Consider the following 14,238-nt stretch of genomic DNA (forward strand, 5'->3'; position numbering starts at 1 on the left):
CTGTATAGGAACTGCAAAGGCTAATACCAAGTCATATCCAGGAACTTACTAGTTCTGCCTGTAATTAAATATATTTATTGATTTGTTGAACCTGAATAATTCGTTTGTGTATCATAAGCCTCGTGGGAGTGCAGCTTTATAAAAAATATGACATCTTCCATATGTAATGAGCAAATATGGTTACCCCCCCCCACTAAACATATATAATTTAATGCTAACCCAGCCCAGGTTAAAATCTACCATACCAATATACGGCTTGTAATAAAAGAAAAAAAAAACACACTTCTTTTAATAACAAATGTGTATTTAATGGCACATAATACATCCAAGGCAGGTGCAATCAAGAATATATACAAAATGTATGACCTTTGTCTGGAAAACCATAGGTAGTATATCCATGAAGAAAAAGAATTCCTTAAACAACCTCCCGTATCACCCCACCCCCCCCTGCCCCGCCCACGAGGAATAGTTTTATGATAATTCATCAACTATTTTTTTCCTAGCAGTTTTTTTTATAATTGTAACATTGAAAATGCCCTCAAAGTTGTTGGTGTCTGCCATTAACATTTCAGTCTGTATCCATATCTCAAAATATCCTTCTAATGCCATCATACACCCAAGGCTCAATATGAGAAAAAAGCCAAGATACTTACCTTTCAAAGCTACCAAATCTTATGGATAACTTTAGGAAGTGAGGTCAGGAAATGGGCTGGCCAATCAGCAGCTGGACGGTGATCTACAAAGACCACATGACCAGTGCCTTGGTTTCGGCACCGCCAAAAGGTAGAAGAAATCATCAGGTTCTAACTTAAAGGCCTTTTGATTGTCTCCATTATTTATGATGGTTCATTGTCATGGGCAGTCAACTTTCAAGCAATATTTGCTTATGTTGCAGCCCCTCATCCCTAAATGTAAAAGACTTATTGAGCAATAGGGAACAAAATATTGGGAAAAAATTGGGAAAAATATAAAAAGTAAAATACAATTAGACTTATGACACAGTGTGGCGATGGTGATGCCACTTGGCCATCTTGTAGGATCTTTGGAAAGCTATGGAGAATGATCTCTTGCCCAATGTTGGGTGTTCTCCATTGGAATTTGTGTTCCTCAGCTTTCCTAGGTTAAGTGGATTCACCCAAAAGCCATGGCATAGGGTAGCTAATATGTCTTACAATTTTCTTCCAATGTTGAATATTTTGTTCAGAAGTTGGAAGATGCAACATAAGTGTTTTTGTGAAGGTCCTCTCGAATTTGACGAGTTTAGACATTATGAGATGATAACCATGTGGATTGAAAGCCATTTACATAGACAACCCAACCTAAACCTCTCATAATATTTTCACAGACAATGGAAGAAAATAGATTATAAAAGGCCGAAGACAATACTGACTTATGTGATAATGATTACTCGAGGATTTGATATAAAAATGGAACAGATTACCAAACTGGTGATGGAAATGCGAATCAAGGTGAATGGATCTGCTATTTACATTTGGAAAAGGAGACAAAGTTTAACAAGGGCAGACAATTGTACAACTAGGATTATACAACACATTTTTTAAAGGTCTAAAACGTGTGGGGATCATCCTCCATCTTGTTCTTGGCCAGTTGCAGCCCAAGTGAATATTTTTAGTCCCGTGTCGGCTGCAGTTATTTAGATTCTTTCTTTGTGTTTGACGTTGGCCAGCTTGACGTTTTCTTGTTCGGTGGACTCGGGTGCGGGTTCGATGTGGCAACCAATCATCAGCTGGTAGACCAAGACTCCAGCGAAGGCACCCAGTAAGGGTGATACAATGGGGACCCACCACCATTGGCCATAGGCCCTGGAAAGAGCAAAGAGAAAGTTCAATCTTTGATTTAGATCTGCTTTAAGATAGTTTGTTATAGTTACATTATTTGAACTTTGACAAATTCTGAAAAACTTTATACATACCAGAAGACTTCTGAACCCCATCCAGCCAAAGCCGTGAACAGACGTGGTCCAAAGTCCCTGGCAGGGTTGACAGCATATCCGGAGTTGAAGCCCATGGACAACCCAATGACGAGGACGACGAAGCCAACGGTGAAAGCCTCCAGACCACGAGGGATGGGGTTATTGTAAGGGTCAACGATGGCCAACACACAGACCACCAAAGCTGCAGTGCCAATGAACTGAAAAATAAAATTAATACATAGATCATTTTCATTGTACAACTTAAAACAAAGGCTAGGACTGGTACTGAAAATTCAACATGATGAACCTAATACTGTTCTCTTCATTGGCTTCCATTTTACCTTAGAATCAAATTCATCTCCTGTGCTTTGCCTTCAAATCCCTCCACAGCTCTTGTCCCACTTACCTTTCTGACCTGGTAGAATAATAGCCCCCAGCCACTCTCTCCACTCCTCCAATGACCTACTAATGACTTCCTCACTCATAACCTCATCACACGCACGACTCCAAGACTTTTCTAGAGCTGCCCCGACTCTCTGGAATGGTCTTCCTCGTCCTATTCGCCTTGCTCCTACTTTCTGGTCCTTTTAAAAAGCCCAACACTACCTCCTCTTCTTACCCTACCTGTTTCCTTCTGTCTCCCAAACCCTCACCACTCCCCCACCATTCCATATCCCCCTCCTATTGTGTGATTTATCCCCCACCTCTTAGATTGTAAGCTCTTCAGGGCAGGGTCCTCTCCTCCTCCTGTGTCACTGTCTGTATCTGTCTGTCATTTGCAACCCCTATTTAATGTACAGCACTGCAGTATATGTTGGCGCTATATAAATACTGTTTTTTTTTTTTTTATTAATAATAATAATAATAATAATAATAAGAGAGACCTTGTCCAGCAAAGCCTCTTTAGAAACCAACACACTTGGTACCAAGCCATGCTACATGGTTTATCTCTCTGATCCCTTTGGCACTACTCTGACTACCCTTGACACTATATAAATCCTATTTATTATTAATAATACATATTATGTTCAGTTCAGTATTGATTTTTTATGGTTATTTTTGATGCGTCTCATTTCATATTCTTTTGTCCATAAGTTCCTTAATGTATAAGATATCCAGATCTAAGTATTCACCATATGACCTATGAGTCCTATGAGTTGCTCATGACAAAGCCTTCAACGTGCCTCCGCCATAAGCCTACTATTGGATTGCTTGGGACTGTACAATTTATTGGAAGTTAGTTTTCATGAACAAAGAACGTATTGAAGGAGGGAACGGAAGAGGAGAATCTGGTCTGGCTCCAAAGCCAGCTATTCAAGACATGTGAGGGTGGATATTAAATAGCAGAGACGTGTGTCAAGGTCATTGAAGGCCATTCAGATAACACGGTAAAGGAAGGCAGAAGCCTACTGACGACAGATATAAATAGACAACTCACACCGGTTAATGGATCATCCTGTTATTATTATCATTAAACAGGATTTATATAGCGCCAACATATTACGCAGCGTTGTACAAATAAATAGGGGGATGCAAATGACAGACAGATACAGACAGAACACTAGAGGATCTTGCCCTGAAGAGCTTACAATCTAGAGTACTCCCGTTTCCTCCCACATTCCAAAAACATGCAGTTAGGGTAATTGGCTTCCCCCAAAAATTGTCCTTGGACTGTATAATCACATATGACTGGGGTAGGGACATTAGATTGTGAGGGACAACTAGTGACATGACTATGGGCTTTGTACAGCGCTGCGTAATGTGTTGGCGCTACATAAATACTTGTAATAATATGCTGCAACCTGGTGTATTGGGTACACTTACAGTCTTTTGAAAATTAAAGTTTTTATTTGGACTAATAGAGATCTCCTTGCCTTCATCACTGCAGAATATGGCAGCCCCAAGGGATTCATATAACAATGCATTCTGTCTGGTCGGTGTAACTGATTCACTCACCTGATCAAAGAAACCATTCATAAGCGTCAGATGTTCTGTGGGGTAAGTGGCGAATATCCCAGCAGTGCCCTTGGGGCCCGTTACGTAGAGCTGATCGTTGGCAAAAAACCAGATGGCATCTGAGATTGAAAAAGAGAGCAAAGATTATTTCATGATAAGACCGCCAATCTGATGTGTGAATCAAAACCATGACTTATCGCGGACCTGGAGATCTGATTCACCCCACACAACGTTGCATTTTGCAATTCTAGCAAAACCCCAGGGACATTGAATATACCAAATTTTCTAATAAATAGCAAATTACTTTTAGGAAATCCATTCCAGGTTTGCAGGATCACCCAGATTCAGTGATGAAAGTGTATCCTCTCCAGCCTTGCACAGCTTTATTAATGCAAGCTATGTTTCTATTGTGTCCCTACAGCTATAAAGTGACAATAGAAATGTAGAGAACGGGAGGGAACCCCAGCAGGAGCATGCAGATGTCCGACACTAAGGGAAGTGTTGAATTTGGAGGATTCTAGTGGTGCCATACACGGTTTTCAAAAGATTAGGCATTAGAAAAATATTAAATCTAATAAAAAATAAAAATGATTGGGAATGCCCATTCCTTGCCCCAACCTGCTTCACTATCAGTTATGGCCACATGGTGGCACTAATGGGTGAATGGGGTTATTACACTGCCATGCGCCCATTGACCAATCCAATGTAGTGCCAGCTCACTCTGCCTTCTTCATGCTCCAATGGAGTGCCAATGCCAGCTGTGATTTCAAACAATGCCTACTGGTTCTTAGGGGCACTTTATGTAGTGTGAAGGGGGCAGAGTTGGGTGCCACTGGGTCAATGGGTGCATGGCGGCTTTAAACCACCAAGCACCCATTGACCTGCTCATTGACGCGCCACTTTACCATTGCCCACAGTAAGAGCGCCCCCTGCTGTTTATACTATGGCATAGCTTTTTTCACCTGCTTGTGCACCCACCAATGATATTCTTCTACAAGAGGCCCCCATGGCACGTATTATACATATATTTTCCAATGCCAACTTTGATCAATTTTTGTTCCGCTCTTCTTTAAGTCATTCCACAACATAAAAGTCAGATTATTCTTTCTAACTGAAAATGTAAAACAGGCAAAATGTCTTCCCTTTTAGTTTCCTGTGTGGGATCAGCGCTGATCTCTACGGTTTAGACTTTTGGTAATGAAGTGTGAATTTCCTGTTCCTGCAGGGAATGTGAACGCTGGCACTCCTCAACAGGTTATTGTATTGTTCTTTGTCATTAGAAAGTGCAATACAAACACCATTGTCCCAGCATTGTGCCATGCAATAACCGAGAAGTTCCAGAGGATGAAACTCCGCGACCTCCAGGTAGTGACAGGTACGAGCTTTGTATGGAGAGGTATGGAGGATGGTGCAATGTTTGTGCTCAGGTCACAGATCTGGAGGTGTCAGAGAGACTTGTTCAGGATTCTACGATAGAGATCAATGGAATGGAAAGCAATCAAGGTTAAAATTCACTTTGCTGAGTGAACAGCCCCCTGTTATTAGGAGTGCTGACCATAGAAACAGATATTCCATGCTTTTCTTTTTTAAATGGGAGACCAAGAAAATTGTATAGAATTAATTAGAAGACCTAGCTGCTGCACAAATACCTTTAGGGATCTACCGTGGGATTGAGCGATCCTGCACAACTTCCTGCAACTGCGGGAACCATTCTTAAAGAACCAATGTCTGTACATTAGACAGCTGGAGGCAGTGAGCGGAGCTGGAACTGCCCTTGGAAGCAGTGAGTGGCACTGATAGTGCTCCTAGAGGCAGTGAGAGGTACTGTTACTGCCCCTGGAGGCAATGAGCAGTACTGATATTGCCCCTGGAATCAGTGAGCATTACTGGTACTGCCCCTGGAGACAATTACCAGTACTGAAATTGCCCCTGGATGCAGTGAATGGTACTGCTTACTGCTTCCCCCATTCTTTTTCTAAGGTCCTGCCATTGGGAGAAGCTAAATGTAGTGTCTCCTATAAGGTAATGGTTCACTGGCATGAGTAAGTGGTAACCGCACCACAAGGCCAATGTGAACACTTCAGGTAGAGGTCTCCACCATGTAAGAGTTGGGAATTAAAGCAAATCTGTCACTGTTTTTTTAAGCTTGGAATGAACAGACACTACAGGTATTTCCAAAGTCCGGCCCAGGGGCCATGTTCAAGTTGCTCAACCCCCCACTTTAGCTACTCATTGGACATAATCAGCGGGACGGGAGTCCCCACATTTGCACAGGGAATCCCCTATGTCATTATAGTGGGAGTGTGCTGTGCAGGACCCACATGGACCACGCCCACTCTGATTGCAAGAACGTGCTCTGCACAGAGCCGCACTGACCCCCGGACTCCATGCACTGGGAATCCCTCCTGTCACCTTGGTGGGCCTGTGCTGTGCGGGACCCATACTAACCCTATTCCTGATGGGTCAGCCCCCACATATTTTCACCTCACCAAATCTGGCCTTTTTTGCAAAAAGTTTGGACACCCCAGGTCTATGACAACTTCACAATCCTCCCTGAGGACAGCAGAACACCTCCCACTATATAATAAAGATGATATGTTCTATAGTCCTAACCTACTTCCTGTCCTCGCATGACAACCCTGCTTCTCTATACATCCCAAGTGTTGTCACCCCAAGACAGGAAGAATGCTACAAGTAAAAAACAAGCCGAATAAAAACTAATGAAGCCAACACATCCAAGAATGGGCAAGCTGTAATATAAAATAGTAACATTTTCCACTTTGTCATAGCATATAATTATAAAATTCATGTCAACACACCCAAAATTCTCACAGGTGGTTGAGATGGGTTTGCTCTGTAAGCCAAGCCATAGATATAAAATTATAGACAACCTCAGTTAAAGGCAAATCTAGGATTGCTCAGAGGCTGCCATATGTTGGAATAAATCATGAGCGATAAATGTTTTTGTCCTCCAGACAGCGTAGAGTTAACACAATTTTATAAGACACAATGATACAATCTTTTATATTGTTGTGTGCTGTTTGCACTTTGCATCCATTAAGACCTGTTAGGAGGTTGGTCGGCTTCCAAGGAACAAAGTGAGTGAATTGAGTGTATTTGCTGGAAGTTTTGGCGTAACCTGTTTTGCAGGGTTTACATCCAATTGGGACTCGTGACAAAAAACAAAATGCCACGCGAAAGTTATTGTCCTGATTTCCTGCAATTTCCAAGCGATGTGTTATGTTCTGTAATATATCAATCACCCAGACCCCACCTATTGGGTGGAATCCTGTCTGCTTGACAACCTAAATTACAGGCTTATACAGGAAAATCACCGTAAGCCTCCCATAAGCCTTTTACACTCTTCTAATTGTGGGGAATTTGTAAATCCATCTGCTTGTGTTTTCATGATCAAAAAAATTGCTCATAAAACTGGTTCTTCTATTGTGTTATATACTCAGAAAGTTTATTTTAAAGACTTGGGATGTAATAGAGGAGGTTAGTAATCTTGTTTTGAAGATCTATAAAATGTTACAAAGTCACTCGAGATGGATAATTGGCTCTACAAGCTCTCAAGACTGGGGAAGATGGACTATCATGGGATAACCTGGGTGATTAAGCAAACCTAGAATGGATTTCATAAAATCATTTGCGTTTCATTTCAATATTGGTCCGAATTCATTTCAGGTTTGCTTTATCATTTAGATGATAGTGTATCTTCTCCAGTCTTGGAGAGCTTTAATATATCAGACCCATTGTTGTCACTTTTATTGCCAATTGGAACTTTTTTTTATAATAAGAGATGCGGTCGGTCTTTACCAAAGAAAAATTAGTAATGTGATCAGAAACTGAAGCTATCCATAAAAACTGTACCCAAAAATGAACAGGTATTGTCTATGGGTTCTCTCAATCTGATTGTCGGTCCCATGCCGTACCATGGCTTGTTCTGCTCTGCGGCTCCTGGTTGAGGTGGAATTCATAGAGGTTGGTCCTCATATTTGTTGGACTTAGTGTAAGTTGGTCCTCATACTGAAGAAACCAAATGATAATTAGGAAATGGTGATCTTAAACTGGACCTGTTCTTTGGAAACTGTGCCCAAAAAAGGACCAGTATTGGCTATGGGTAGTCCTGGATTTGATTGTCTCCCCATTACTGTTGTACCATGGCTTGACCATGACCAGTGACCTGACCAGTACTGCCAGTGGATCCTCTGTATCTAACTGTGGATTCATTACAAATATAGCATGCCTTGTTCTGCTACATGTCTCTTGGTTGAGTTGGAGTTCGTAGAGCTGTGGCTGGTCACACCAAATAAACATTACCAATGGGCTATACTATGGTGGACCTGTTCTGAGGAAACTGTGCTCAAAAAAGCGACCAATTTGGCCTATGGGTTCACTGCAACTAATTGTGGGTGCATTATCATTTTACCTTTGTTCGTCTCTTGTTGAGGTGGGCTTAGTAAAGTTGTGGTTGGTCCCCATACTGAACAAACCAAATGAACATTACCAATGGGCTATTCTATATTGTACCTGTTCTGAGGAAACTGTGCCCCAAAAAGGGACCAGTTTGGACTATGGGTTCTCTGCATCTGATTGTGGGTCCATTACCACTGTACTTTTGTTTGTCTCCTAGTTGAGGTGGACTTAGTAAAGTTGTGGTTTGGTCCTCATACGGAACAAGCCAAATAATAATGAGGAAATAATGATCTTAAACTAGACCTGACCTGTTGAAACAGTGCCACAAAAAGGACCAGTATTGCCTATGGGTTTTCTGGATCTAATTTTGTGTCCCTTAGTGCTGTACCATGCCTTGTTCTGCTCTGTGTCCTAGTTGAGGTGGACTTAGTAAAGTTGTGGTTGGTCCTCATACTGAACAAACCAAATGATAATTAATAAATGGTGATATTAAACTGGACTTGAAATTGTGCACAAAAAAGGACTGGTTTGGCCTATGGGTTCTCTACAAATGATTGTGGGTCCGTTACTGTTGTACTATGCCTTGTTCTTCTCTGTATCTCTTGGTTGAGGTGGACTTCATACTGAACAAAATTAGCAATAGGTGATCCTTAACTGAACCTGTGCCAAAAAAGGACCAGTGACCTGACCAGTACTGCCAGTGGGTCATCTGTATCTAACTGTGGATTCATTACAATTATAGCATGCCTTGTTCTGCTCCATGTCTCCTGGTTGAGTTGAAGCTAGTAGAGTTCTGGTTGGTCCTCACACTGAACAACCCAATTAAAAATAATAAAAGTGGGCTAACCTAAGGTAGACCTGTCTCGTGGAAGCTGTACCCAAAAAAAGACCAGTGATCTGACCAGTATTGCCTGTGGGTTCTCTGGATCTGATTGTGAATCCATTACTATTGTACCATGTCATGTTCCACTCCATATCTCTTGGTTGGGGTGGACTTCATGCTGAACAGAATTAGCAATAGGTGATCCTTAACTGGACCTGTCCTATGAAAACTGTGCCCAAAAAGGACCAGTGACCTGACCAGTACTGCCAGTGTGTCCTCTGTATCTAAATGTGGATTAATTACAATTATACCATGCCTTGTTCTGCTCCATGTCTCTTGGTTGAGGTGGACTTTGATGGAGTTCTAGTTGAGTTCTGGTTGGTCCTCACACTGAACAACCCGAATGAAAATTACCAATGGGCTAACCTAAGGTAGACCTGTCTATTGGAAGCTGTGCCCAAAAAAGGACCAGTGATCTGACCAGTATTGCCTGTGAGTCCATTACTGTCGTACCATGCCTTGTTCTTCTCTCTTTGATGAGGTGGACTGTGTATGGTTGGCCCTCACATTAGACAACCCAAATGAAATTAGCAATGGGCTATCCTAAGTTAGACTAGTTTGTGGGAAGAGGTGCCCAAAAAAGGACTAGTGATCTGAGCAGTATTGCCTATTAGTTCTCTACACTTGATTGTGGGTATATTAGCATCGTACCATGCCTTGTTCTGCTCTGTCTTTTGGTTGAGGTGGACTTGTAGCGTTGTGGTTGTTGGTCCTCACATTGAACAAACCAAATCTAAATGAGTAGTGGGCTATCTCAAGGTGGATCAGTTCTGTGCTGACCTGACCAGTATTGCCTGCAGGTTCTCTGCCTTTGACTGTTGTGCCATGCCTTCTTCTGCTTTTGATCAAGTAGGTCTTACCACCATTGTTTGGCTTTCTCAGGCCCCTCTTATGACTGGTGAGGGAACCGATCAGAAGCAAGCAGAGGGGTGAAGGACACAAAGTTCCACAAATTGGATAAAGCAGAAGCAGGGAGATCCTTGCTCTGCAGGCCACCAGATACAGCTTCCTCTCCAGCAAGGAGAACAAGATCACCAATAACAGCACCACCAAATCCCACTCCAAACACTGCCTCAGATGAACTAAAACTGCAGATAGACAACAACAACAACATTGTAAACTTCAAATTTTTTCTAAAAACTGGTAAAGAGTACGTACCATAATACAAGCCATAAACGATGCCCGCTCCAAGGAAGGCACCCACGGTCTGTGCCAAAGTATAAATAGGAAATTTGATCCATGGTTCTCGTGCCAAAATACACAAAGCAAAAGTCACAGCTGGGTTCAAATGTCCTCCTGTAAATTAGAGTTGACATAATAAAAAATGATATTTATTACTTCTTTTATATTCCTGCTAAGCTTATCCTGATTGGCTGAAATTAATTTCTCGCCTGTTCTCCGTTCCTGCATCACATTTCAAAATGGTTCAACCTTACCTGAAATTTGTCCTGCAATGAGAATGCCCAGCATGCAAGCAAAACCGAAAGCCAGATTAACAGTCAAGAACAGACCATGGGACCCTTTACTAAGGACCACCTGAGCCACGGAACCACAGCCGAACATCTGTAGAGGAAGAAGAGGATTGGTTACTGTGGTGTTTTATTTTTTGCCTATTGGCAATAAAGATTGACAATAAAGTGTATCTATACCTAAATCAGTTTAACTTACAGTACTTTGTCCTGTGTACAGTTTCCTAATAGAGAATCATCTCCTTATGACACCTCCTGTATAACGGTGGCTACACCAGGTCCCCCTGTAGGGCTCTTGTAGCTCTGTAGGGGGCGCCACCTCCCATTATGTCACTAAAGCCAATGCATTTTGCAGAATACAAGGCCTTCAGATAGAATTATATTGGACACTTTGTTTGCACACGCTGGGTGAAAATGCAGAAGTTGGAGAATTTATACCAGTGGGGAATTGGGCTGGTGTGGAACATGTAGACATCACTGGAATCCCCACCAGTGGTGAATGGGGCTGAAGGGATGAATGTGGACATCTTTGGTATTACCACCAATCGGGAATGGGGCTGGAGGGATAAATGTATACATAGTGGGAATTTCTACCTGCAGTGAATAGGACTTGAGGGGTGAATGTAACATCATGGAAATGCCCACTAGTGGAGAATGGATGGGATGACAATTGTAGGCATCAAAGGAATTGGGGGATGGAGTGACACATGTGAACATGGCGAGGGGCACATGTGAACATCATAGGGATTCCCCCTGGTAAAGAATGGGTCTGGAGGGACAAATGTGGACATCACATGGGACATCCACCAGTGGGGAATGTGGCTGGAGGGGCACATGTGAACATCATGGGGATTCCCCCAATTGGAGAATGAATGGTGGAGCACATGTGAACATGGCGAGGGGCACATGTGAACATCATAGGGATTCTTACAAGTGGGGAATAGGGCTGGAAAGGTAAATGTGCACATCAAGAGGATGCCCACTAGTTGGGAATGAAGCTGGAGGGCATATGTGAACATCATGGGGATTCCCACCAGTGAGGAATAGGTATTGGGGGACATGTAGACATTAAGGGGATGCCCTCCACAAGATGGGCATACCCTCCAGTGAAGAATGGGGTTGGATGGGCAAATGTGGACATCATGGGAATTCCCACCAGTGTAGAATAGATCTGGAGGATGAATGTAGGTACCCTGGGGATACCTACCAGTGGAGAATAGATCTGGAGGATGAATGTAGGTACCCTGGGGATACCCACCGGTGGAGAATAGGTCTGGAGGGATGAATGAAGGCACCAATGGGGATGCCCACCATTGGAGAATAAATAGGGGGGACCATGGTAGACAAGATGATTCCCACCAATAGGGAATTAGGCTGAAGGGGCATATGTGAATAAAATGGGGATTCCCACCAGTGGAGAATGAATAGGGAGTGCACATGTGAAGATCTTGGGGATTCCCAGCAGTAGGGATCGGGTTGGAAGGGTCACACGGGGATGTTTTTACTTTCTCCCTGCACATTGAATTGCATTGGATTCTTTGTTTGCACAATGCCGGTGAATAGTGCTAACGTTCATGTTGGAAAATAAAGCCAGCCAAGTCCGAGAATTGATTGTGGAAACTTCCGTCACCTAAAACTATAACAGGAGGGCAAACAAGAGAGGGTGTGTGAGGTTCCCACGAACATTCACATTTCTCCATATGACAGGTATCTGTGTAGACAATACATTATCAATGGGTCCTAAGTCATTGATCAGAACCGGCTTCCTCAAAAAACAAGGATGGGCCATACCAAGGCTGCCTGTAGGGGGCATGTGAGAGGGTGACAACACAGGAGCACAATATTGAGACGGTTGTCACCCTAAAATAAAATGGGGCATTCAATGCAAATGTAGGGCCAGACACCCTAAATGTATGAGGCATCCTGGGGCTTTTCCTGCACTAAATGACTTGCAGCAGCTTGGTTATTGAATGTTGTACCTCCCATCCTTCTTTACATAAAAGCAGGAGAGAGGTTTCTATGTTTGGAATGAATGTTTTTAGTGGAACGTTTCTTGGCTGTCAGATGCCGGCACTAAGATCCGGTCTGTGTGTACAGCGTGAAGATCCTGTTGGGACAAAATTCATATGAATGCAGAGTGTACAGGCTGGGCCAGTTCACAGCTGGGCCATCACTGAGCTGAAGGTAAACTTTATACATTGGAGCCTTAAAAGATCAATAAAGCCTCAGCCAAAAAAAATCTTGTTATGTTTCATTAAATATCCAGAAAAAAGCTAAAAAGATGACCCAATTTACTAGTTTTCAGTGGCAGTTCCATGGCACTGCTTCCATAAGCTTCAAATGCTTGGTAGCCACTGTCAATCTCAAACTAAGCAGACAGCAAAGCTGTGGGAGGGGCTTAGTAGACACACCCACTACAGGCTGCCTGCTGGAAAGTATAGAAGGGGGCAGGTACAAGACCAGCCACCCTGCACAAGAAGAGAGAGCAACAGTAATCGGTCTTCATCACAGGAAGTTTCCTTGCAGAAAAAAAATGTATGCAGTATTACTGCCCAGATCTGGAAGAAATAAACAAAGCATGCCAAGATTTGAGAAAAATATTACCCCTACTAACAATAAAGTTTTTGTTTTGCTCTAGGTGCCCATCAGAGAGGTTTGCCATCACTTTCTGTCCTGACTAACATTGGGTGAGTAGAATTTGCAAATAGGAACATATTTAATATTTAGAGCATAAAATAACTGATTGGTATGAATCCTGGTAAATAGAACATGTGATTCACCTGTCTGTCCAATCACAGGCTGGGGGAGGGACAAGACCTGCAGGGAAAAGTGCAGATCTCCTGCAGGGCTGTGCTGTATGACTAAGCAGGAAAAATATCAGATCTGAATGAACCAATTTTTTTTTTACATTTTTTTGGTGTATAAAATTGTTTGCCTGGAGTTCAGCTTTAAGGAGAGGGTGGAGGATCTCAATCTGTGGATCCCGCCACCAATGCCTCTCATCAAGATGCTGATAACGGGGAGTCCTGTGTGATCTGGCCCGCAGTTTGCCCCTTTCCTGCCACGGGGAACCTGTATGGGGCCGTGACGGCGGGATGCCCAGGAAGCTTCTGTTTACACTGCGGAGGAACTGATAAGCCCCAAATCCTTCCTGCAGTAGGCAAAGTGTGCCAGATCCACAGGGGGCCCCAAGATGAGGGCCAGGGGCCAACCACATCTGCAATGCAAAGATACCCCAACTGTGCATTGTGAACGAGAAATGAATGCAAAGTCTTCAGGTTGTCACATGATGATACATAAGATTCCGCTCAACCGCAAAGGGGAATAAGTGGCCTGAAATGAGCCAAATGTATGAATGTAAATTATTTTTTTAAAGGGGCTTTCATGGAAGGAAGTGTTGGGTTCACCAAAAAAGCTCGGGCAGGGAGAAGCTGGCAGGGTGAGATACTAAATCCTAAACTTGTACTGAACAGATCTGCCATCCTCATTCATTATTATACTGATGGCCACTAGGGGGAGCACTTATGCATTTTAAATGAATTATAAAAATTCAATTATGGCACAAATTCTAATTTATT

The 14,238-nt window shown here is 42.8% G+C and overlaps 1 protein-coding gene across 1 annotated transcript in view; it reads right to left on the minus strand.

Moving 5' to 3' along the window:
• Positions 1-283: 283 nt before the first annotated feature.
• Positions 284-14,238, minus strand: part of LOC140332290 (aquaporin-3-like) — a 22,445-nt gene continuing 8,490 nt past the window's right edge. The window contains exons 2-6 of the mRNA XM_072413525.1: positions 10,628-10,754; positions 10,350-10,487; positions 3,890-4,008; positions 1,934-2,151; positions 284-1,823 (exon numbers count right to left, since the gene is read on the minus strand). Of these exons, the coding sequence (XP_072269626.1) occupies positions 1,655-1,823; positions 1,934-2,151; positions 3,890-4,008; positions 10,350-10,487; positions 10,628-10,754 (771 nt within the window). The 3' untranslated portion in view covers positions 284-1,654. The remainder of the gene's footprint in view (positions 1,824-1,933; positions 2,152-3,889; positions 4,009-10,349; positions 10,488-10,627; positions 10,755-14,238) is intronic.

Source organism: Pyxicephalus adspersus, chromosome 6, assembly GCF_032062135.1.
Source record: "Pyxicephalus adspersus chromosome 6, UCB_Pads_2.0, whole genome shotgun sequence".
In the NCBI taxonomy this organism is placed as follows: Eukaryota; Metazoa; Chordata; class Amphibia; order Anura; family Pyxicephalidae; genus Pyxicephalus; species Pyxicephalus adspersus.